Genomic DNA, 23,604 nt, shown 5'->3' with positions numbered 1-23,604 from the left:
CGGAGGACATATTACTCGGTGAAAGCTCTCACAATCCCGATTAAAAAATGCTGGAAACGGCAGAAAGAAAACGGAACAGTTGATGTTTCAGATCTGGGACCCTTTATCATGTCATTTTCTGCTTGACATGGAAACTTATTTCTCCAAACGTGCTTGAAATAAAGAGATACAGATCATATCAGGCAGATAGAATTAGTTTATCTGGCATCGTGGTCTCCGACATTTTGGGCCGAAGGTTCTGTTCCTGCGGGGTACTGTTTTGTTTTCTATGCAACAGTAAAAATCCGGTCTAATAATTCCTACACTTGTCATTTAACATTAGCATGGAGCATAGAAGAGTACAGCACAGTACAGGCCCCTCAACATTTTAACCTAATCCAAGATCAATCTAATCCTTCCTTCCGACATACCCCCCATTTTTTCTTTCATCCATGTGCCTATCTAAGAGACGCTGAAATGTCCCTAGTTAGAACATCTACATTATGTTTCATTTGTTAAAAGCTCTCTGGAGATTGATTTTTGTCAGTTAATAGCTTTGTCAATTGCAAAAGCTCATGAAAGGACACTTACAGCTACAAATATGTCTCGATAGAGACAATTAAGAGACTCTTAAATAGGCACATGGATGCTAGAAAATGGAAGGCTATGTAGGAAGGAAGAGTTAGATTGATTTTAGGATTAAAAGATCAGCCCAACATCTTGAGTAGAAGGATCTGTACTGGGCTATAGTGTTCCATGAGACTGCAGAAGCTGGAATCCTGAACAACACAAACTGCTGGAGGAACTCAGCAGGTCAGGCAGCATCTGCGGAGGAAAATGGATAGTCTGTATTTTGGGTCAATATACTTAATCTGAACTGAAAAATAGAGGGAAGATAGTAAAAAAGAGGTGATATCAGGTTCCATCATCTCCAGCCCTTTGTTACCTCCACCAATCACTTCCCAGCCTCTGTCACATTTTCCACACTTCCCTCCTCCACCTGCCTATCACCTGGATCTGCATGCCTCTTTCTAGTTCTTGTTCCAACCCTTCCTCTCAGCTCTTTATACTGGCTATCTGCCCTCTACTCTTTCACTTCAGATGAAATGTCTCAATCTGAAATGTTGACTGTCCATTTCCCTCCATAAGTACCACCTCGGGAGGTGATAGTCACTGGGCTGGCTCTGCAGTAGGTGAGTGAAACAACATCAAGGGATCAATCTAGTGGACCTCATATATACCAATGCACAATACCAATGCTAGTGATGACCACAGCACAGCTCCTAGGGAGACAAAGTCCAATCATCACACAGAGGACACCTTCCATCATGCGTGGCTCTGGAACTGTATTAAATGGGATAGATTCAAAATAGATCAGACTGCACAAAACTGGGCATTCATGAGGTGCAGTGGACAATCAACTGCAGATCTAAAACCTTACTGTTGCTCGGCACAATGATCTATAACCCTACTGTTTGGCCTTATCTCATTCTACCATTTCAATTAAGTCAGGAGATTAATCCTGGTTCAATGTTAAAATCAAAGTTTAGTTTATTGGCATATGCATAAGTCCATGGGTGCACGCACAGGTGCTATGAAATCATTCCCTGTGATTGTATTTATGTGCTGGGCTGGACCCAGGATAGGTCATCCAATATGTTAACGCACAGGAATTTAAAACTGCTGATTCTCTCCTTCAACAGAAGGGTTTTTTTTAATACAGTATATTCAGTTATGGGATATTGGTGTCGCTAACTAAGCCAGCATTTATTGCCCATCCCTGGTTGCCCTTGAGAAGGTGGTGATGAGCTGCCTTCTTGAACCGCTGCAGTCCCTGAGGTGTAGGTACACCCACAGTGCTGATAGGGAGGGAATTCCATGATTTTGACCCAGTGACAATGAAGGAACGGTGATATGTTTCCAAGTCAGGATGATGAGTGACTTGGAGGGAGATTTCCAAGTGGTGGTGTTCTCAGGTATCTGCTGTTCTTGTCCTTCTAGATGGTAGTGGTCATGGGTCTGGAAGTGGGTCGTGGGTATGTTAAAAACGGAAAGAAAATGAGGTGCTAACCTAGTAAAGCTGTTATACAGGACTGAAAAAATATATAAAGCCATCAGCCACCAGCATGGTTACACAAGGGCAAATTCCCAAAAACATGCAAAATAGCACATAGATGTCTTATTCGCAACAAGGACATACCCAATTTAACCAATCACCAACTCCTAGTTAGTTAGTTATCCTTAGTCAGTCAAAGTGAAGAAGGAGTTAACGATTTGTGCACTGAAGAAGGTGCAGAGAAGATCCATCAGGGGGTTGCTAGGATGGAGTGCTTTAGTTAAGAGGAGAGACCCCTGGCCACCCTCAGGGTCGCTCGGCTCGCTGTCGTCTAGGGAAACAGCCTCGGCCCCGCCAAACTGGGTAATTAGTTTGTGTGGATGCTGTGTGAGGTGCCCCATCCCGCCCAAATAACAGACAATACACCAGATGCAATTAAATGATATACAGTTTATAGATATTACTGGAACTATATAATTAAAAGAGAATAAAATATAAAAGGAAAATAAAAGGCGCCACACTTATCAAAGTTCAATCTCTTTGTGCACAAAAAAACCCGTTGGAGCTCAGGACCTTCTTCACCCTGTGACCCCCTCGGACCACCTCAACCGGCCGCCTGGGACCAACAATGGTTGTCGACCAGACGCTCCACACGAATCCGTCTCCGTCTCCTTGCCGAACGTCCCGCTCGGGGTCCGACCCCGTTAGCGGACTCACAGCACCTCGTCCATCCTCTGTCTCGCTCTCCCGCCTTCTGCCCCCAAAACCCCCTCGCAAACAGTATCTTCAAATACACCAAAACCATAACAACTATCCCAACTGGTTAATAACGTATTTCTTATCACCCTCTAAACCACAACAAGCTGCTAGCGCAAACTTTCTCAGCGTTTAAGGCAACAAAGCCGCATTCCCCAGATTAACATAACAAAGACGCCATTTTAATTAGCCTCCGCAGTAACATAAGAATCGAAACCCCCTTACACTCTCCCCCCACCAAATAAAGTCATGTCCTCATGACTTCTAAATAACTTGTCACCCAGTCCTACAGACACACAACACACACATACACAGATACACACAGTGACAGTGCTCCCCAAAGAGTGGACCTTACTCCCGTCCCACGGGCGCTAAATAGGCCAACCTATCTGGGAGCTTCTTAACCCTCTGAGACCTCCGTACCCCCTCACCTAAACCCAAAAGGCTCAGACACTACTAGGGATACCTCAGGCCTGCTTGCCAACTTCTCTCTCACTAAGGTGTCTTCAGCGGTCAACTCCCCTCCCTCGTGGTAGTTCGGAGCATCTACTAAGAGGGTCTCACCCTTAGCTACTTTCCCCAGGCCGTACCACCGCTGGGTCTCGTTTAAATTCAGTACCGGCTCAAGGCTGCTACACACATCCTCAGAAGCAACTCGACACGCTGGGTGCCCAGAAAATGCCTCCATGAACTCCAGGGTCATTAACCAATCATTGTCTTCTGGATAACTACTGCCACTGGTACCCAAAGTCTCCGGTGCCCTTGCGGTTGTCAAGGATAAATGCTTCAGACACTGGTTGTAAAACGAACTGTACAACAACTTGATCTGTGCCCCGGGGTCGAGGATAGCTTTAGCATCGCTTCCCTCTATTCATAACGACACCCTGGGGCGTGGTCCCTCTAAGCCTTCAGGAATAGGGTCTTTTCCTTGCTGAAGTTCAGTGGTACATTGCTGGGAACGTGCTTCCCCAGAGGCCCCAAGCCTTTCCCCCACTGGGCCTCCACTAAGTTTCTCGATCCCCCTCTGATCAGCTGAACAACTGAGGGAGGGGCTGATCCCCTGAAATGATCCCCCTGGCACTACAAGCAATTTAGCCGCCCTCCTAGCCAGAGAAGACACACTGAAAACTTTCCCCACTCTTTCAAATAACTGACAGCTGTCACTATGGTGTAAGTGAACCTGACAGCTCTAACACCGTCACCAGCTCGCCTACTTAAACTTTCAACCAATCCCTGTCGCTCTCTCTCACCGAGCACTGCCACTCATCTAACAACTGAGAGATCCGCTCCGCCCATGTCTCACACGCCTCCGCCCCTCTTGGGGTGGACACTATCCCAAGTGCCAGGCGGAGCCTGCCAGAGCTAGAACATTTATTCGCAGACTCTACCTCCAAATCAGACCACTCTTTCCTCTCTCTCCCAACCGCATGGACAGCCCCTAGTGCCACCTCCAACTCGTCAATGCCAGCCTGAACTCGAACAAAGACCTCACCCACCACGCATACAGCAATAACCAGCAAATAGCCCACAGAGACACACATTACAGATTTAAACAGGGCACCCACACAGCATACCAACAGACTCAAGCATCCCGGACAAAGCCCCCACAATGTAGCCCCCCTGGCCACCCTCAAGGTCGCTGGGCTCGCTGTCGTCTAGGGAAACAGCCTCGGCCCCGCCAAACTGGGTAATTAGTTTGTGTGGATGCTGTATGAGGTGCCCCATCCCGCCCAAATAACAGACATTACACCAGATGCAATTAAATGATTTACAGTTTATAGATATTACTGGAACTATATAATTAATAGAGAATAAAATATAAAAAGAAAATAAAAGGCGCCACACTTATCAAAGTTCAATCTCTTCGTGCACAAAAACCGTTGGAGCTCAAGGACCTTCTTCTTCTTCACCCTGCGACCCCCTCGGACCACCTCGACTGGCCGCCTGGGACCAACAACGGTGGTCGACCAGACGCTCCACATGAATCCGTCTCCGTCTCCTCGCCGAACGTCCCGCTCGGGGTCCGACCCCGTTAGCGGACTCACAGCACCTCGTCCATCCTCTGTCTCGCTCTCCTGCCTTCTGCCCCCAAAACCCCCTCGCAAACAGTATCTTCAAATACACCAAAACCATAACAACTATCCCAACTGGTTAATAACGTATTTTTTATCACCCTCTAAACCACAACAAGCTGCTAGCGCAAACTTTCTCAGCGTTTAAGACAACAAAGCCGCATTCCCCAGATTAACATAACAAAGATGCCATGTTAATTAGCCTCCGCAGTAACATAAAAATCGAAACCCCCTTACACTGGATTGCCCAAGTTTGTTTTCCTTGAAGCAGAGGAGGCCAAGATGAGTCTAGATGGAAGTGTACAAAATTAAGAGGGGAGAAACGGAGCATCTAGCAGGAAACTGTTTCCCATAGCAGTGCTGTTTTAAAGTAGGGTTAGGTTCAGGAATAAGAGGTTAGAGGGATTTTCTCACCCAGAGGACACACCGTCTGGGCTGGTGGAAGCAGAGACTCACAACATCGAAGGAGAATCTGGACAAACTGTCCAGTTATTTAATGATACAGATCAAGTGAAGAAAATGGGATTAGTGTAGGTGTATCCCTGATTTGTTTTATTTAGATATACAGAGCAGAACAGGCCCTTCCAGCCCAATGAGACGCACCACCCAGCAACCCACTTATTCAACCCTGGCCTAATCACAGCACAATTTCCAGTGACCAATTAACCTACTAACTGGTACATCTTGGGACTGTGGGAGGTCAGCATAAGGTTTCTATGATGTACGAGTGCTGTCAAACACAACACCTTCCAATGACCTGATCAGCAATATTTACTTTGGGATTTGTCAGGGTTAATCAGCTGTAACCCATCAAAACTTGAGATCTGAGTTAGGGACAGGCTGGGCAGGCTAAGACTTTATTCATTAGAGCATAAAACAATGAGGAATTACCATACAGAGGTATATAAAATCAAGAGGGGCATGGACAGGATTAAGGCACACAGGTTTTTCCCAGGGAAAAGGAATCATGAATTTGAGGCATAGGTCTAAGGTAAGAGGGGAAAAATTTAAAAAGGACCTGAGGGTCAACTTCTACATACAGAGGATGCTGCATCTTTGGAATGTGCCGCCAGAGGAAGTGGGTGAGGCAGGTACATTAACAACTTTTAAAAGCCACTTGGACAGGTACATGGATAGGAGGCATTTAAAGGAAAAAGGATCCAGGTCTTTCCCAAGACATATAACGCATAAACTCTTCTCGGGCTTTCAGCCGGGTCCAGGTTTTGATTTTAACTGACATTTTGATGACAAACTCCACTGTCTTCATCGGGGATGATGCCCAGCCCGTCTAGTCCAGTGGTACTGTATATATACTCAATTCCTACTGTCCGTCCCTCCTGATTGATTAGTCCACAACCAGTCAGATTTCCACTGTCCCAAACAACAGGAATTCTGCAGATGCTGGAAATTCAAGCAACACACATCAAAGTTGCTGGTGAATGCAGCAGGCCAGGCAGCATCTCTAGGAAGAGGTGCAATCGACGTTTCAGGCCGAGACCCTTCGTCAGGACTAACTGAAGGAAGAGTGAGTAAGAGATTTGAAAGTTGGAGGGGGAGGGGGAGATCCAAAATGATAGAAGACAGGAGGGGGAGGGATGGAGCCAAGAGCTGGACAGGTGATTGGCAAAAGGGATACGAGAGGATCATGGGACAGGAGGTCCGGGAAGAAAGACAAGGGGGGGGGGACCCAGAGGATGGGCAAGGGGTATATTCAGAGGGACAGAGGGAGAAAAAGGAGAGTGAGAGAAAGAATGTGTGTATAAAAGTAAGTAACAGATGGGGTACGAGGGTGAGGTGGGGCATTAATGGAAGTTAGAGAAGTCGATGTTCATGCCATCAGGTTGGAGGCTTTGCTGAACCGACGCAGACTGGGAGACCGCTTTGCTGAACACCTACGCTCTGTCCGCCAAAGAAAGCAGGATCTCCCAGTGGCCACACATTTTAATTCCACATCCCATTCCCATTCTGACATGTCTATCCACGGCCTCCTCTACTGTAAAGATGAAGCCACACTCAGGTTGGAGGAACAACACCTTATATTCTGTCTGGGTAGCCTCCAACCTGATGGCATGAACATCGACTTCTCTAACTTCTGCTAATGCCCCAACTCCCCCTCGTACCCCATCTGTTACTTACTTTTATACACACATTCTTTCTCTCACTCTCCTTTTTCTCCCTCTGTCCCTCTGAATATACCCCTTGCCCATCCTCTGGGTCCCCCCCCTTGCCTTTCTTCCCGGACCTCCTGTCCCATGATCCTCTTGTATCCCTTTTGCCAATCACCTGTCCAGCTCTTGGCTCCATCCCTCCCCCTCCTGTCTTCTCCTATCATTTTGGATCTCCCTCTCCCCCTCCCACTTTTAAATCTCTTACTCACTCTTCCTTCAGTTAGTCCTGACGAAGGGTCTCGGCCTGAAACGTCGACTGCACCTCTTCCTAGAGATGCTGCCTGGCCTGCTGCATTCACCAGCAACTTTGATGTGTGTTCCACTGTCCCACCTTGTTTAAAATCATATTCCAGTTCTTTCTTAGAATGAGACCTTCCACTTTATTGAAATTCTTATTCTCTAGTCTTATTTCAATGGCTTCCTTCACCAGGCGACCCCAAAAACCCTTGGCTGGCACAGTGGTCCCGTGCCGTCAAAGTCAATACTGTGGTCATTGCATATGCAATGTTCTGCTACCACAGATTTCTCCAGGTGACCCAAATGGATACACCCCCTATGCTCCTTGATGCAGGTTTCCACTGTGCGCCCATCTGGCTGATGTACGCTGCTTTGCATTCACAGGGAATCCTGTTAATAGCAGCCAACCTGAGTCCCAGGTCATCCTGGGATCTGAACTTCCTTCAAAGTTAATGGATGGTACTTCTTCAGGTGACTGGCGATCCTTCAAGTAACAGGCGGTAGTGAAAGGTTCGCCTCATTAAGTTTCCTGGTTTTCTCATTGGCCCTTTTAAGGGCCCGATTAATTTTCTTCGCCTTGTAGCCATTCTGTAGGAACATTATTTCCTCATGGAGAGTCTCTGGGTCTGAAATAGTTTTTGCACAGTTAATCGAAGTAGAAAGAACCGCTCTACATTGGGAGGCATGATGGTGGATGGTTATTGCTGAGGTATAAGTCCATGTGAGTGGGCTTCTGATAGACGACATGTCCGAGGCTACTGTCCAATTTCCATCATATTAGAATTCCAGGAACGGGAGGCAATCATTCTTCTCCATCTCCATCGTAAACTGAATGTTTGGATGTATGCGGTTCAGACGGTCCGGGAATTGTTGGGAGTACCTGGAGTCCATGAGGTCAGACTATGAAGGCATCATCAACTTACCTGAAGAAGCATTTGGAGTGTAAGGGGGATGAGCTCAGCACCCTCTCCTCAAAGTTCTCCATGTAGAAATTACCAACAGCCAGTGACAAGAGCGACCCCATGGCCACTCTGTCCATTTGTTCATAGTAGTTCCCCTTATAGAGGAAATACATTGACGCATGAGTGTGTTCAAAAAGGTCAATGATACCCTTATCAAACCTTGACTATACGAGGAACAAGGTGTCCTTAATGGGAACTCTCGTGAACAGGGACACCACATCAAAACTGGCCATTATGTCCTCCGGGGTCAGCTGGATGTTGGTTATTGTGTTTACCAAGTCGGCCAAATTCATGACGTGATGCTCACAGCCCCCACAAAGGGGGACAGAATGGTTGTTAAATGTACAGCAAGGTAGTAAGTCGGAGAATCTATCGCACTGACGATAGGCTTCGGGGGAGAGCCCGTAAAGTCTTGGTTGTACCGATGCCTGAGATAGAAGTGCCTTGCATATGTCTGTTGGCAGTCCAGATTTCTCCAGTAAAGTGGAGATCTTCCTCACAATCAAATCCGTGGGATCCCGCTGTAGAACCCCGTAGGCGGGATCGTCCAGAATCTGTTGGATTTTCCTGTGGTATTCCTCCAAAGACATCAGGGCCATCATATTTCCTTTGTCCGCTGGTAAAATCATGATGGCTGGGTTTCACCGTAGTGCATAGAGGGCAAGTTGCTCTCCTTTTGTAATGTTCGGTTTTGGCAAAATGGCCCTTTTAAGGGCCATGCAGACCTCTATCTTTACTTCCTCTGCAGTATCCAGTGATAGTTTTCGGATTGTTGCTCTACTCTGCCAATATAGTCCCGATAAGGTATAGCTCTGGGGACCAGAGGACCCGTGGTGTGGACCGATCTAGTCGCCTTGTCACCATATCGGCCAAATGTGAGCAAATGGGTCTATTTTACATCAGCATCTTAGTCAGCAGAGACTATATAACCATATAACAATTACAGCACGGAAACAGGCCATCTCAGCCCTTCTAGTCCGTGCCGAATAGTTGGGCCATAGAGCCTAATTCTGTGCTGTATGACTCTAAAGCACTCACAACCTCTGTCCAAAGATGACCTAAATTCCCTTTGCAAGCTAAGATTACCTGTCCCTGATATTAAGGTATCATTTAACCAATTGTGGAATCAAGGACCCCTGTGAGATTAAAGTTACTGAGCATCCACCCCTTGGCTAAAGAAATTCCTCCTCATTTCTATTCTAAAGGATTCTTGCATTCTGAGATTGTGGCCTCTGGTCCTAGACTCTCGCACTATAGGAAACATCCTCTCCAGATTTATTCATCTAGGCCTTTCAATATTCGATAGGTTTCAATGAGGACTGGCTCATAGACCTCCAGTTTCCTTCTCCTGAAATCAATAATCAGTTCCTTGGTCTTTCTGACATCGACATCACTCAGCCAGTTTTTCAATTTCCCTCCTATATGCTCCTTTGCAAATTGTGTTATAGAATACAGGTTACTGGTGCACAGCATGGGGCTGGCTGCTGAGAGATGTGGTTTACAAAGTGAAGTGACCATGAGGTGGCTTGTCTGCCTTAGCCAAACACAAAACAATGGGGGTTACATAACTTAGCACATCAAAACATTGCTACAGGTATGATCTATCAATGGTTGGAATATTTGTGTACTCACAGAGTCAGACCTCACATCATTACTTTTAGGCTACGTCCACACTACGCCGGATAATTTTGAAAATGCTGGTTTCGAGTAAAAACGACAGGCATCCACACTAAGCGTTTTTCAAAATATCTCCGTCCACATTAGGCCGACATTTGGGCGAATCTCCTCCTACTGGGCATGCGCAGGACACACACAGAAAACAAGCAAAGAGGAAACGATATACTTCGTGCGCGTTTGTCCAGTTACAGAGTAGAAAAGCTTTAAAGGAATTGCTCTTGGCTCTCGCACAGGAGGACTTAAAACTTAAAAAAAACAAATACTGGAGCGTATGGAGGCAACCGACAGGGAGTTCACGGACAGTATGACCCAGCTGACGACGAACATTGAAAAACTAACTCTGTTACATTAATAAAGCACCTTGTTAAATGTATAAAACGTCTGCATCAGCGTTATCTTGTATTTCCATACAATGTTACATTAGGCTGTTACACATCTATTGTCAGAGAAGTACTTGCATAAATAGGTAAACCACCTTCATACAAGCAAGGACAGAAAACAGGGCGAAGTGAGTATACTTATTTATTCAGTAAGCTATGGGTCAACTGGCTTCAGTCTCGTCCGTCTGTTCTGAAATTGTTAGGTGGTGGCGTTCAAGAAAACAACGAACATCTGTTCCAGCACGTCATGACAGCGTTTTTAAATAGTCAAAGAAGCTCACTTTACAATTTGACTCTCACGCCGTTCACACCAACTGCACGTTCTAACAGCTTGCGCAGTACCAAGCAGAAGCAGAAAAAAGCATTGTTGTTGTGGTGTTGTCATGACAGCGTTTTAAAATCTCTCTGGTTACCCCGTACACACTACGCTGGATATTAAGCGTTTTCAGATTTATTCACTCTGGAGAGTGTTTTCGAAAACCTCCGTTTTCGGGGGCTGAAAACGCCGGCTCGGTGTGGACGGGAGGGCAAAACGAAGAGAAAAAGCTTCATTTTCAAAATTATCCGGCATAGTGTGGACGTACCCAAAGTTATCTGGCATCTTTGTCTCCAGAACTGTTTAGACCATCTATGCAAATTACTTCGTTACAACAAAGGTACATAAATAATGTCAACTAGTAGCAAAACAGTATTTCTGTTAGAAAGCATTGGGAACTGTTAGGAATGAGAGAGAGAACAACAGAAAGAACAGGAATTCATTCCCCAACCTTTGGTTTCTGTGATGAATAACCTGTTCATCTGCAACTCATTGGTATATTCTTTTATTTTGTAAGAATTGTTTATATGTTTGGAAATCCTTTGTAGTTTATAAATGTTTTGTAATTGGGAAACCTTTTATAAATCAGAAATCCTCTGAGTGTTAAATGTGTGTTAAGCACTATTTATCTAAATTTAAATGTGTATCATTAAAAATAAAATAAACTTCATCAGCTGGAGTATCTCCTCCTCTCCTCCTTGGTAGGGAGGGTGCACCCAGCACTCAAGTAGTGGGTAATGACAGCTAGACCTCACCACAGAGACTAGACAGGGAAGTAAGTTGGTCTTTGAAGAATAACCTCCCTATAGTGAGGGTACTCATACATATCTACATCAGATGGGCCTTAAAATCTTATTTTGAGTTTAGGGCTTTGCAGACAGTAAACCCAAATTCATCACAAGAACTCTCTTCATTCTTCTAAACTCCAGCAAGTATGGACCCAGAGCCATCAAATGCTCCTCATGTGTTAACCTTTTCATTCCCAGGATCATTCTCGTGAAAAATTTCTGGACCCTCTCCACTGCTAGCATATCCTTACTTAGATAAGGGGCTTCTATTTCTATTGTGTGAACAATATTCCAAGTACGGTCTAACCAATGCCTTAACCAGACTCAGCATTTCATCCCTGCTTTTATATTCTAGTCCTCTTGAAATGAATGCCAACATTGCATTTACCTTCCTCTCCACCAACTCAAACTGCAAGTTAACTTTTAGAGAATCCTGCATGAGGACTCTCAAGTCACCTTGCACCTCGATTTTTGAATTTGCTCTCTGTTTAGGAAATAGTCTACACCTTCATTCCTTTTACCAAAGTGCATGTCCATACACTTCTCTACACTATATTCCATCTGCCACTTCTTTGCCCATTCTCCTAATCTAAGTCCTTCTGCAGCCTCCCAGCTTCCTCAACACTGCTTGCCCCTCCTATCTTTTCACTGTCAACAAACTTAGCCACAAAGCCATCAACTCCATCATCTAAATCATTGACCTTAACGTGAAAAGAAATAGTTCCAAAACCAGCCCCTGCAGAACACCACTACTCACAGGAAGCCAACCAGAAAAATGCACCCTTTGCCTCCTGCTAATCAACCAATCTTCTATCCATGCCTGTACCTTTCCTGTAATACCATGGGCTCTTATCCTGTTTAACAGCCTCATGTGCAGCACCTTGTCAAAGATTTTATGAAAATCCAAGTAAACAACATTCACCAACACTCTCCTTTGTCTATCCTGCCTATTTATTTTATTGCCCTTCTCACAAGTGACGACTTATAACAAATGGCCTTTCTTTGTTCTCGTGAATCAAAGCAGTTCAGCCAGATCAGCCAGTTGCTAGGCTCAGGTTACCTCAAGTCACCAACACGTTATCCTAATCATAAACCCGCATATGCTATTTTACCGAAGACCATCTCATAAATAACATAATTTGAAAATAATCTCTAGTTTAGCAGATTATCAATAGAGGTATCATTGTGTCCACTTTTAAGTTCTTTGATCTAGTTATTCCTGAGCAAAACAAGTTTATAAGACAGTTCACAAAATGGAGGTTCTAGAACAGTCTCACAAAATGGCAACCTCCATTCCTTCCACCATGTGTCAAGAACAAAGACATCTAGTTTGCCTTCTTCCACTGTCCTTGACTCATTCCAGTTAGATGTTTTCTTCCATATTTTAATTCCTTCATGGGCAACACAGCCATTAAGCAGCAGTGCTACTAACTTCAATAAGCTTCAAGGCCTTGCCCTCAATACCTCCTTGTGCAATTGGATCCTTGATTTCCTCACTGCAGATCCTAGTCAGTTCAGATTGACAACAATATCTCTTCCATCATCACTATCAGCACAGGTGCACCACAAGGTTCTGTGCTTAGCCCTCTGCTCTACTCACTTTACAATTATGGTTAAGCACAGCTCCAATGCCATAATCAAGTTTACTGTCGTAGGCCAAATCAGCATATAGGAGGGAGATTGAAATCCTGGCTGACTGGTGCCATAACAACAACAACCTATGACACAATGTCAGCAAGACCGAGGAGCTGGTTATTAACTTCAGGAGGAGGAAACCAGAGGTCTATGAGTCAGTCCTCATCAGGGGATCAAAGGTGGAGAGGGTCAGCAACTTTACATTCCTCAGTGTTATCTTTTTAGAAGACCTGTCCTAGATCCAGCACGTAAGTGCAATTACAAAGAAAGTGCCTCTACTTCCTTTGAGGTTTACTAAGGTTCAGCATGATACCTAAAACTTTGACAAACTTCTAAAGATGTCTAGTAAAGTGACTGGCTGCATCACAGCCTGGTATGGAAACATCAATGCCCTTGAATGAAAAATCCTCGAAAAAGCAGTGGATATGGCCCAGTCTGTCACAGGTAAAGCCCTTCCCACCACTGAGAACATGAAGTGTTGTTGCAGGAAAACAGGATCTATCAGCAGGGACCCCTACTGCCCAGGTCATGGGTCTCTCTCGTTGCTGCCATCAGGACTCACACCAGAATCAGACTTATTATGACCAGCATGTGTCATGAAATTTGTTAACTTAGCAGCAGCAGTTCAATGCAATACATAATAACACAGAAAGAAAAATAAATCAATTACAGTAAGTATATATGTATATTGAATAAATTATAAATAGTGCAAAAACAGAAATAGCGTATATTTTTTTAAAAAGTGAACCACCAGGTACAGCAATAGTTATTATCCCTCAGCCTTCAGGCTCTTGAATCATAGGGGATAATTTCACTCAGCCCATCATAGAAATATTTCCATAACCTGTGGACTCACTTTCAAGGACTCTTCATCTCATGATCTCAATATTTATTGCTTATTTACTTATTATTATTATTTCTTTTTGTATTTGCACAGATTGTTGTCTTTTGGTTAAACACCCAAATTGGTGTTGTCTTTCACTGATTCTATTATGGATTTATTGAGTATGCCCAGAAGAAAATGAATCTCAGGGTTGTATATGGTGACATATACTGTACTTTGATAATAAATTCACTTTGAACTTGTGCTACAGTGCTGCCCAGTTGTAAACACCAAATGCTGGGAGTTAATGAAGCTAAGTTCTAAGAAATAGAGTCCAGCGCTCAGGTATTCCTATCACAGTTTTAGCAGGAGTAACCAGAGTTTTCTCCCCTCTAAACAAGTCAGCAGCCCCAGCTCCTACTCTTTGCCAAACCTGTGGTTTTGACCTTCTGTGAAATACAGTTAGCAAACAGACTCTGTCAACAACTGATTGCAGCAAGGCCAGCATGGGGAAATAATGTGCCTTTTGTGTTGCAGCAAGCGATGGTACCGGTAAGTGCTGGTGAATTTAGACATGGAGTAATACAGCACAGAACGCAGATTTAATATGTATTGTGCCATAAAATATTGGTTATACTCAAGAAAACAGCACAAAGTAATTCTGCAAGTGACCTATGAGATAATTTATTTTCAGCATCTGCAGATCTTCATTTGTTTGTAATTTACTTTCATACCTCCTTGTACAATATATATGGTTTTCATTCTCCTTAGTGCTTGAGTAAGCATATCATGCTGACAGTACAAGTCCGATACTCCAACGCATTTGTGTCTTACAGAGATGAGTATTTTTTTTTAGCCAGAGGGTAGTGAATCTGTGGAATTCGTTATCACAGATAGCTATGAGAAGCAAGTCATTGGGTATATTTAAAGTGGAGGTTGATAAGTTTTTGATTCTTAAGGGCATCAAAGGTTAAGGAGAGAAGGCAGGAATATAAAGTTGAAAGGGAAAATAAATCAGCCATGATTGAATGTTGGAGCAGACTTGATGGGTCAAATGGCCTAATTCTACTCCCTATGTAATATGGCCTTAAAGACTGTTGGTCCTGTTAGATTAGCAGATTTTCTGGACTATTGGATGCTTTTCATTCCAATCTGCTTAAAATTTTTTTTTTCCAGAAGTTACAGAGAATTTTAATGAATTTTCCAGGAACCAGTAAGTTAAAAGCGAGCAAGAGATCCAGGGACCCAGCAAGTCCAAAGGGAGCACAGAATCAGAGCACTGGTGAATGGGAGAGAGCAGGGACCAGGTCTCCGGTGAATGGGAACAAGATCACCAGTGATCTGGGTAGGGAATGGGAGTCAGGGTGGGGGCAATGTGTCTGGTGAATGGAAGGGGGTTGGGGGATGTTTCTGGTGAATGGAGGTGGGAGACAAAGTTTCTGGTGAATGGAGGGGAGTGGGGACCAAATCTCTGGTGAATGGAATGGAGAGAGGACCAGATATCTGGTGAGTCGGATGCCAAACATCAGAATTTCCTACTGGTCTGATGGTGGATTGTCAGAGGTAAACCATAGTGTGTGAGATATGCCACAAACACCAGATACTGGGCTCTGCACATTTTCAAACAAAAGTCATTTTGTATACGAGTGAGATATTACATCACAGTGTTTAAGTGACTGGTGAGGCCACACATGGAATATTATGTACGGGGGGATCACTTTGTTATAGGAAAGATGTGATTAAATTGAAGAGTGCAGAGAAGATTTATGAGGATGTTGCCAGGACTAGAGGGCCTAAGTTGTAGGGAGGGGTTGGTCATGTTAGGCCTTTATTCCTTGGAACACAGCAGAATTGTCTTAAAGTAGGACAGCACAGAAACAGGTCCTTAGCCTACCAAGTCCATGCTGAACTATAAATCTGCCCAGTCCCATCAACCTGCACCGGAACCATAGCCCTCCATATCCCTCCCATCCACGTGCTTATCCAAATTTCTTTTAAATGCTAAAATCAAATCCACATCCACCACTTCTGCTGGCAACTAGTTCCACATTCTCACCACCCCCGAATGAAGCAGTTCCCCCCATGATCCCCTTAAATATTTCACCGTTCAGCTTTAACCTGCAATTTCAAGTTCTACTCTCACCCAGCCTCAGTGGAAAAAGCACACTTGCATTTACCTATCAATACCCTCTATATAATTTGACATGCCTCTAACAAATCTCCCCTCATTCATCTATGCTTGAGATGCACCTGATAGAAATTGTTTAAAATCATGACAGGCATAGATAAGGTGGATGGTGACTGTCTTTTCCCCAGGGTAGGGGAGTCCAAAACTACAGGACACAGGTTTAGGGGAAAAATTAAAAAGCGACCAGAGGGGCAACATTTTCACCTGGAGGATGCTGAGTATATGAAACGAACTGCCAGAGGAAGTGGTTGAGGCAGGTAATTTATTTAAGAGTCAAATAACAGGAATTCTACAGATGCTGGAAATTCAAGCAACACACATCAAAGTTGCTGGTGAACGCAGTAGGCCAGGCAGCATCTCTAGGAAGAGGTGTTTCTTTCTCCCAGGGCCTCCTGTCCCATGATCCTCTCGTATCCCCTTTTGCCAATCACCTGTCCAGCTCTTGGCTCCATCCCTCCCCCTCCTGTCTTCTCCTATCATTTTGGATCTCCCCCTCCACCTCCCACTTTCAAATCTCTTACTAACTCTTCCTTCAGTTAGTCCTGACAAAGGGTCTCGGCCTGAAACGTCGACTGTACCTCTTCCTAGAGATGCTGCCTGGCCTGCTGCGTTCACCAGCAACTTTAATGTGAGGTACATGGAGGGTTGGGGCTTAGAGGGATATGTGACAAAGGAAATTGAGATGAGCTGTGTGGGCACCATGAACTGGTCAAGCTAAAGCACCTGTGTACGTGCTATGACTCTTATAATCGTAAAGTGTACCAAAAGTAGTAACTACTTATACAGTTTTAATCAGTACAATTAATTGATAAACTCATTTTAGATACTCATTAATTTTATATCCAATTCCAGCTTTGCCCTTTCTCCTCCAAGTTTAGATTCATTTCTGATTACTGATTTGGGCACACCCATACAATACCCACTGTGATAAGTCTCATGCACCCCCTTTTTAAGAGAAGCTTTACCTACATACATTCAGTGGCCACTTTATTAGGTACACCTTCTCATTATGCAAACATCTAATTAGTCAATCATGTGGCAGCAACTCAATGCATCAATGCATGCAGACATGGTCAAGAGGTTCAGTTCAAACATCAAAATGGGGAAAAAATGCGATCTAAGTGACTTTGACTGTGGAATGATTGTTGGTGCCAAACAGTGTGATACAAGCATCTCAGAAACTGATGATCTCCTGGGATTTTTCCATGTAACAGTCTCCAGAGTTTACAGAGAATAGTGCAAAAGACATCCAGTGAACAGCAATTCTGTGGGCAAAAACGTCTTGTTAATGAGAGAGGTCAGAGGAGATTGTCCAGACTGGTTCAAACTGACAGGAAAGCGACAGTACCTCAAATAAGCATGTGTTAAAACAGTGGTATGCATATTAGCACTTCTGAATGCACAACATGTCAAAATTGGAAGTGGAAGGGTTATGGAAGCAGAAGACCACACCGGTTCCACTCTGTACTTAATAAAGCAGCCACTGACAGTATTTACAGGTACTGTATATCATTTTCAAATTAAAACACTGCTGCCTAGAGGCAGCAGCTCCACTAACTCTGACCCTCTGCTGCCTAGTTAGAGGCTGTTATCACTGGCGTGACCGGGAATGAAATACTTCCCTGTAAACAAGTCTATGCCAGATGTTCTCCATCCCTGTGTTGCCCACCAGTGTCAGAAGATCTCCATGGAGCAGGTGGATACCATTTGCTCCCTCTCCAGAGACACTCAGGCATGGACAAATGAGAAACAGGACAAGTCAGCTCAAGTAGAACCTCTGACAGCCTAGCCTGCTGCTTGGAAAAGTGAATGGCTACCTTGGCCAGACCCAGGAGCAGATCAGCAAGTTGGTTTGCACGACTGACTCAACCCCTGTTTACATTAGTCATGTGTCTGTGAGGGCAGGTAGGAATGCTTTGTAGACCCAATGTAGACCATGTACTTTTGTATCTAACGTAACACTGGAAAGGTGCCTACTGGAGAAACCAGACTGTGAGAAAACACTTTAGGCCTACAGAATCTATAGAGAGGTGCATGCTTTGTATGTCTGAAGGGTTGATAAGTTCAACCACCACAGCTGGGCTCTTGACTTAAAACATGCACTGTTCATTTCCTGCCACAGACACTGCTCAGATTTCAGATTAATTTATTTATCCCATGTACTGTATATCGCAACACACCATAAAAAGCGTCATTTGTGTTAACAACCACACACTCAAGGATGTGCTGGAAGCAGCCACCACACATTCTGGCACCAACAAAGCACTCCCACAATGTACAGCAGATCAACACAAGTAACAGCAGCGGCAGCAAAACAATTTCCTTTCCTCCCTCCCTCCCACCCACTCACATAGACAGACCTCCAAACTGCTGAGTTCCTCCAGCAATTTATTTGTTGCTCCAAATCCCAGCATCTGCTCTCTTTTGTGTCTCCAGACTGAAAAAGCATCACCAATGTTTTCACGAGGAAATCTGCAGATGCTGGAAATTCAAGCAACACACACACAAAATGCTGGTGGAACACAGCAGGCCAGGCAGCATCTCTAGGAAGAGGTACAGTCGACGTTTCGGGCCGAGACCCTTTGTCAGGACTAACTGAAAGAAGAGTTAGTAAGAGATTTGAAAGTGGGAGGGAGAGGGGGAGATTCAAAATGATAGGAGAAGACAGGAGGGGGAGGGATGGAGCTTAGAGCTGGAAAGTTGATTGGCAAAAGGGATACAAGGCTGGAGAAGGGAGAGGATCAAGGGACAGGAGGCCTAGAAAAGGAGAGGGGAGGGGAGCACCAGAGGAAGATATAGTGAGAGGGACAGAGGGAGAAAAAAGAGAAAGGGGAAAAAATAAAAAAATAATAAATAAATAGATAAGGGATGGGGTAAGAAGGGGAGGAGGGGCATTAACAGAAGTTAGAGAAGTCAATGTTCATGCCATCAGGTTGGAGGCTACCCAGATGGAATATAAGGTGTTGTTCCTCCAACCTGAGTGTGGCTTCATCTTATCAGTAGAGGAGGCTGTGGATAGACATGTCAGAATGGGAATGGGACATGGAATTAAAATGTGTGGCCACTGAGAGATCCTGCTTTCTCTGGTGGACAGAGCGTAGGTGTTCAGCGAAACAGTCTCCCAGTCTGCATCAGGTCTCGCCAATATATAGAAGGCTGCACCGGGAGCACCGGACGCAGTATATCACACCAGCCGACTCACAGGTGAAGTGTCGCCTCACCTGGAAGGACTGTCTGGGGCCCTGAATGGTGGTAAGGGAGGAAGTGTAAGGGCATGTGTAGCACTTGTTCTGCTTACAAGGATAAGTGCCGGGAGGGAGATCGGTAGGAAGGGATGGGGGGTGGGAACGAATGGACAAGGGAGTCGTGTAGGGAGCGATCCCTGCGGAAAGCAGAAAGAGTGGGGGAGGGAAAGATGAGCTTGGTGGTGGGATCTTTTTGGAGGTGGAGGAAGTTACGGAGAATAATATATTGGACCCGGAGGCTGGTGGGGTGGTAAGTGAGGACAAGGGGAACCCTATCCCTAGTGGGATGGCGGGCGGATGGGGTGAGAGCAGATGTGCGTGAACATCCCAGTGGTCACACATTTTAATTCCACGTCCCATTCCCATTCTGATATGTCTATCCATGGCCTCCTCTACTGTCAAGATGAAGCCACACTCAGGTTGGAGGAACAACACCTTATATTCCATCTGGGTAGCCTCCAACCTGATGGCATGAACATTGACTACTCTAATTTCTGTTAATGACCACCTCCCCTTCTTACCCCATCCCTTATCTATTTATTTTTTCCTCTTACTTTCTCTCTCGTTTCTCCCTCTGTCCCTCTCACTATACCTTCCTCTGGTGCTCCCCTCCCCCTTTCTTTCTCCCTAGGCCTCCCACCCCATGATCCTCTCCCTTCTCCAGCCTTGTATCCCTTTTGCCAATCAACTTTCCAGCTCTTAGCTCCATCCCTCCCCCTCCTTCTTCTCCTATCATTTCAGATCCCCCTCCCCCTCTCAAATCTCTTCTTTCAGTTAGTCCTGACTAAGGGTCTCGGCCCAAAATGTCGACTGTACCTCTTCCTATAGATGCTGCCTGGCCTGCTGTGTTCACCAGCATTTTGTGTGTATCACCAATGTTTTGCCTGAAACCAGGTGTTGCTAGGGAGCTGTGTGTAATGAGCTTATTTTTCTCTGTCATGTAGGTAACCATGGACAAATTTACACATCTCCTCCTGCTCCTCCTGAACACAGGACTCCTCACTGCCTGTCCCAAGAAATGTTCCTGCTATTCTAAAGCAGTTGACTGCCGCAGTGTCTCTCTGCTGAATTTTCCACCTGACATTGACCATGGAACAGAAACATTATACCTGGATGAAAACTCTTTGATCAGAATCCCTCAGAATGCTTTTAAAAACCTCACAAACCTAAGCTACCTTGGTTTATCAAGAAATTGCCTCCTCCTTCACAACTACACGTTTGATTTTCTGCTTGAACTCCAAGCTTTGGACTTGTCTGCCAACTACCTGTTGGAGATACAAGCGGACTTGTTTGGAAACCTTCCAAACCTCACCTGGTTAAACCTGGCCAATAACAAATTTAAAACTCTCCCTGTGATGAGGCGTCATGAGAAACTGACTTACTTAGATTTATCCAACAATGAACTCACGGTGCTCCAGAGAACATTCAACAACTTCCCTCGGTTGGACACCCTGCTTCTCAACAATAACAGACTGCAAACACTCCCATCAACACTGTTACACCCACTACATCTCCTCGATGTTCTGGACTTGTCCAACAATGAGCTAAGCTCCCTCCCTCTCCAACTCTTCAAGAACCATCGCAAGCTGACCGATCTGCGTCTGGGCCACAACAAGTTAAAGAATCTCACAGCATCTTTGTTCAGCCATCAGGTTAATTTACAGTACCTAACCATCTCTGGGAACCTCATTACCAGTCTCTCACCTCATATATTTGCTAATTTGACCAAACTATTGATGCTTGACTTATCTAACAACTCATTGACCTGTCTACCAAAAATCCTCATCTCTGGTCTGGAAGCACTGCAAACATTGAAGCTCTCTGATAATCTTATTAATGAACTGAAGAGTGAAACATTCAGACATAACCCTAACCTAACATTCCTGTACCTGGACAACAACCAGCTCAGCAGCCTTCCAGTATTTGAAGGACTAACACATCTGGAAGAGCTGACTTGTTCCTTTAATAAGCTCATTGGCTTTCCAAGAGGATTTGCTGAGAATCTCCTGAAGTTGAAGTGTCTGCTGGTCACCAACAACCTCATTAGGCAATGGAACCCTGAGATGTTCCAAAACATTACCTCGGTCCTCTTGAAGGACAATCCAGTCTGTTCCGAGGCAATGGCAGCACCTGTCCAATCCACACACATTGACTGCAGGAAGGAGCAGTGCTCCTGAGTGTCAGATGGAAATAACTTATTTACAGAAGGTGTCAGTGATTTACTAATGCACGGAACTAACTGGTGAGATAGGTGAGATTTAAGAGAAGTTATTAAATTCCATCCATGTACTATATTGGTTCAGTTTAATACCCACCTCCCTCAACATTTCACAAGTCCTTTTGGTTGGTGTGGCACGGTAGCACAGTGTTTAGCGTAACTCTTTACAGTGCCAGTGATCAGAAGATTGGGGTTCAATTCCTGCGGCTGTCTGTAAGGAGTTTGTATGTTCTCACTGTGACCACGTGCGTTTCCTCCAGGTGCTCTGGCTTCTTCCCACATTCCAGAGATGTAGGGGTTAGATGTTGTGGACATGCTGTGTTGGCACCAGAAGCATGCTGACACACGTGGGCTGTCCCCAGCACATCCTCACACTGTACTGGTCATTGACACAAAAAAATTAACCATGTTTCAATATATAAATAAAGTTCATCTCTACTCTTTAAGAATTAGGGAAGTAATAGACTTTTTTGCAAAAGGCCTATTCAAAATGAAAAAAAAAACAATTTCTCTACAGCATCATGAAGGAGTCGCAGCAACATTTTGTCAATCAACTCATCCCATTGGAGATATAATTTGGTTGCAAAGGCTGGTCCATAACAACATACCTTTTCCTCAACATGGGACAGTGGGGGCAACTACAGCAAAACCTTATGTTTGTGGGTCACCTTCATGGGAGAGCCAAGGATCACATTTAGGGGGCAGTGGGGCCAGTGACCCTGGGCTGTGAGCTAAGTTCTAGAAAAGGCAGAGTGAAAGGTTTGACACAATGAACTCTACTAATCAGAGACCATTTAGACCTGGGGATGATCAGAAAATCTGAACCAAAGGAGCAAGGAGGTTGAGTATGGCTGGAGCACACATGGTACAATGGGTCATCCACACCTTCACTTCCAAAGCCTTTCCATTGTAGGGTCTGACCAAAGGGGAAAGAGATCTGATTGTTCCAGAGTCCCAGAAGAGGGGAAATAGTGAAGATGGCAAATGGCTTCATAGTGGGAGGGAACTGGGGATCGGGTGGTCAGGGGAGGAAATGATGGGAGGAAGCTGGTGGTCAGTGGGGAAGGAGCCAGAGGTTGGTGGAGAGATGCAGAGGAAGACCCATCATGGGGCTGAAGGCTTTATGTAAAGTTCCTGCCTAGACCCTCATGGTTTGGCACTAAGCGATGGGTCAGGGGCTTCCTGCACTGGAAACTATTTCTTGCACTGTACTGCTGCCACAAAACAGCAAACTTCACATTATCTGAGTCAGTTATGCTGAACCAGATTCTGGTTCTGACAGACTTTCATTGCTGACTTCATTAGGCTTACTTTGTGATGAAATACTACATGTTGCACACAATGCTGCGGAATGAAAAAGGTCTGAACTCGGTGCTGCTGTGACCTTCCATCTCCCTCTGGCTCGCTGATGATGATGGGGCCTGAGTCAATCCAAGAGGGTCAGTACTCTGAAGGCTTGTCAACAGCAGGTCAATTCCTGCCCAAGGCCAGAGGCTTAGAGCCACACAGCACAGGAGCAGGCCCTTTGCCCCATCTCGTCCATGCTAAGTTACCCATCTAAGCTAGCTCCATTTGCCTGTCCATATTCCCTCTAAACCTGTCCTGTGCATGTATCTATCCAAGAGTCTTCTAAACATTGTAATTATAATCACTCTGGCAGCTTTCCATCCTTTAGGTGGAAAAATTTACCCGTCGGATCCCTTTAACTTTTTTCCCCTCTCATTTTAAACCTCTGCCCTCTGGTTTTAAAATCCCCTAGCCCGTGTCTCATTGTGTTGATCAGACTGCAATATACCAAGTGCCATTGAATTTCTGAGCACAAGCAATAGTTTACTGACTCTGCATGGCTCCCACTGGTTCACTGGAACCTATCGAAAGTCAACTGCTCCTCACAAATAGATAAGGTAGAGGCAGGAAAGTTGTCTCTACTGCTAGGTGAGACTAGAACTAAAGGACGTAGTCTCAAGATTTGGAGGAGTGGAGTTAGGATGGAGATGAGGAGAAACTGTTTTTCCCCAGTGAGTAGTGGAATTCTCTGCCCAGGAAATCAATAGAAGCTACCAAATTAAATTTATTTAAGACACAGCTGGATAGATTTTTGCAT

General features: G+C 44.8%; 1 protein-coding gene across 7 annotated transcripts in view; it reads left to right on the top strand.

Annotated features, from left to right (window-relative positions):
• LOC140197410 (uncharacterized) overlaps positions 1 to 21,934 on the top strand; it is a 305,553-nt gene extending 283,619 nt beyond the window's left edge. For 3 of the 7 annotated variants that reach the window (XM_072257394.1, XM_072257400.1, XM_072257380.1), the window contains exon 2: positions 20,227 to 21,934. In XM_072257394.1, coding sequence (XP_072113495.1) covers positions 20,233 to 21,459 — 1,227 coding nt within the window. In that variant the 5' untranslated portion in view covers positions 20,227 to 20,232 and the 3' untranslated portion in view covers positions 21,460 to 21,934. Of the gene's footprint in view, positions 1 to 7,709; positions 7,740 to 14,377; positions 14,402 to 15,115; positions 15,195 to 18,489; positions 18,591 to 20,226 lie in introns of those variants that run through there. The other 4 variants (XM_072257373.1, XM_072257403.1, XM_072257368.1 and 1 more) reach the window with 4 other exon arrangements.
• Positions 21,935 to 23,604: the final 1,670 nt, after the last annotated feature.

Source organism: Mobula birostris, chromosome 1 (genome assembly GCF_030028105.1).
Source record: "Mobula birostris isolate sMobBir1 chromosome 1, sMobBir1.hap1, whole genome shotgun sequence".
NCBI classification, from domain to species: domain Eukaryota; kingdom Metazoa; phylum Chordata; class Chondrichthyes; order Myliobatiformes; family Myliobatidae; genus Mobula; species Mobula birostris.
The sequence above is the reverse complement of the archived record's forward strand: the minus strand, read 5'-3'. Positions and strand labels throughout refer to the sequence as shown.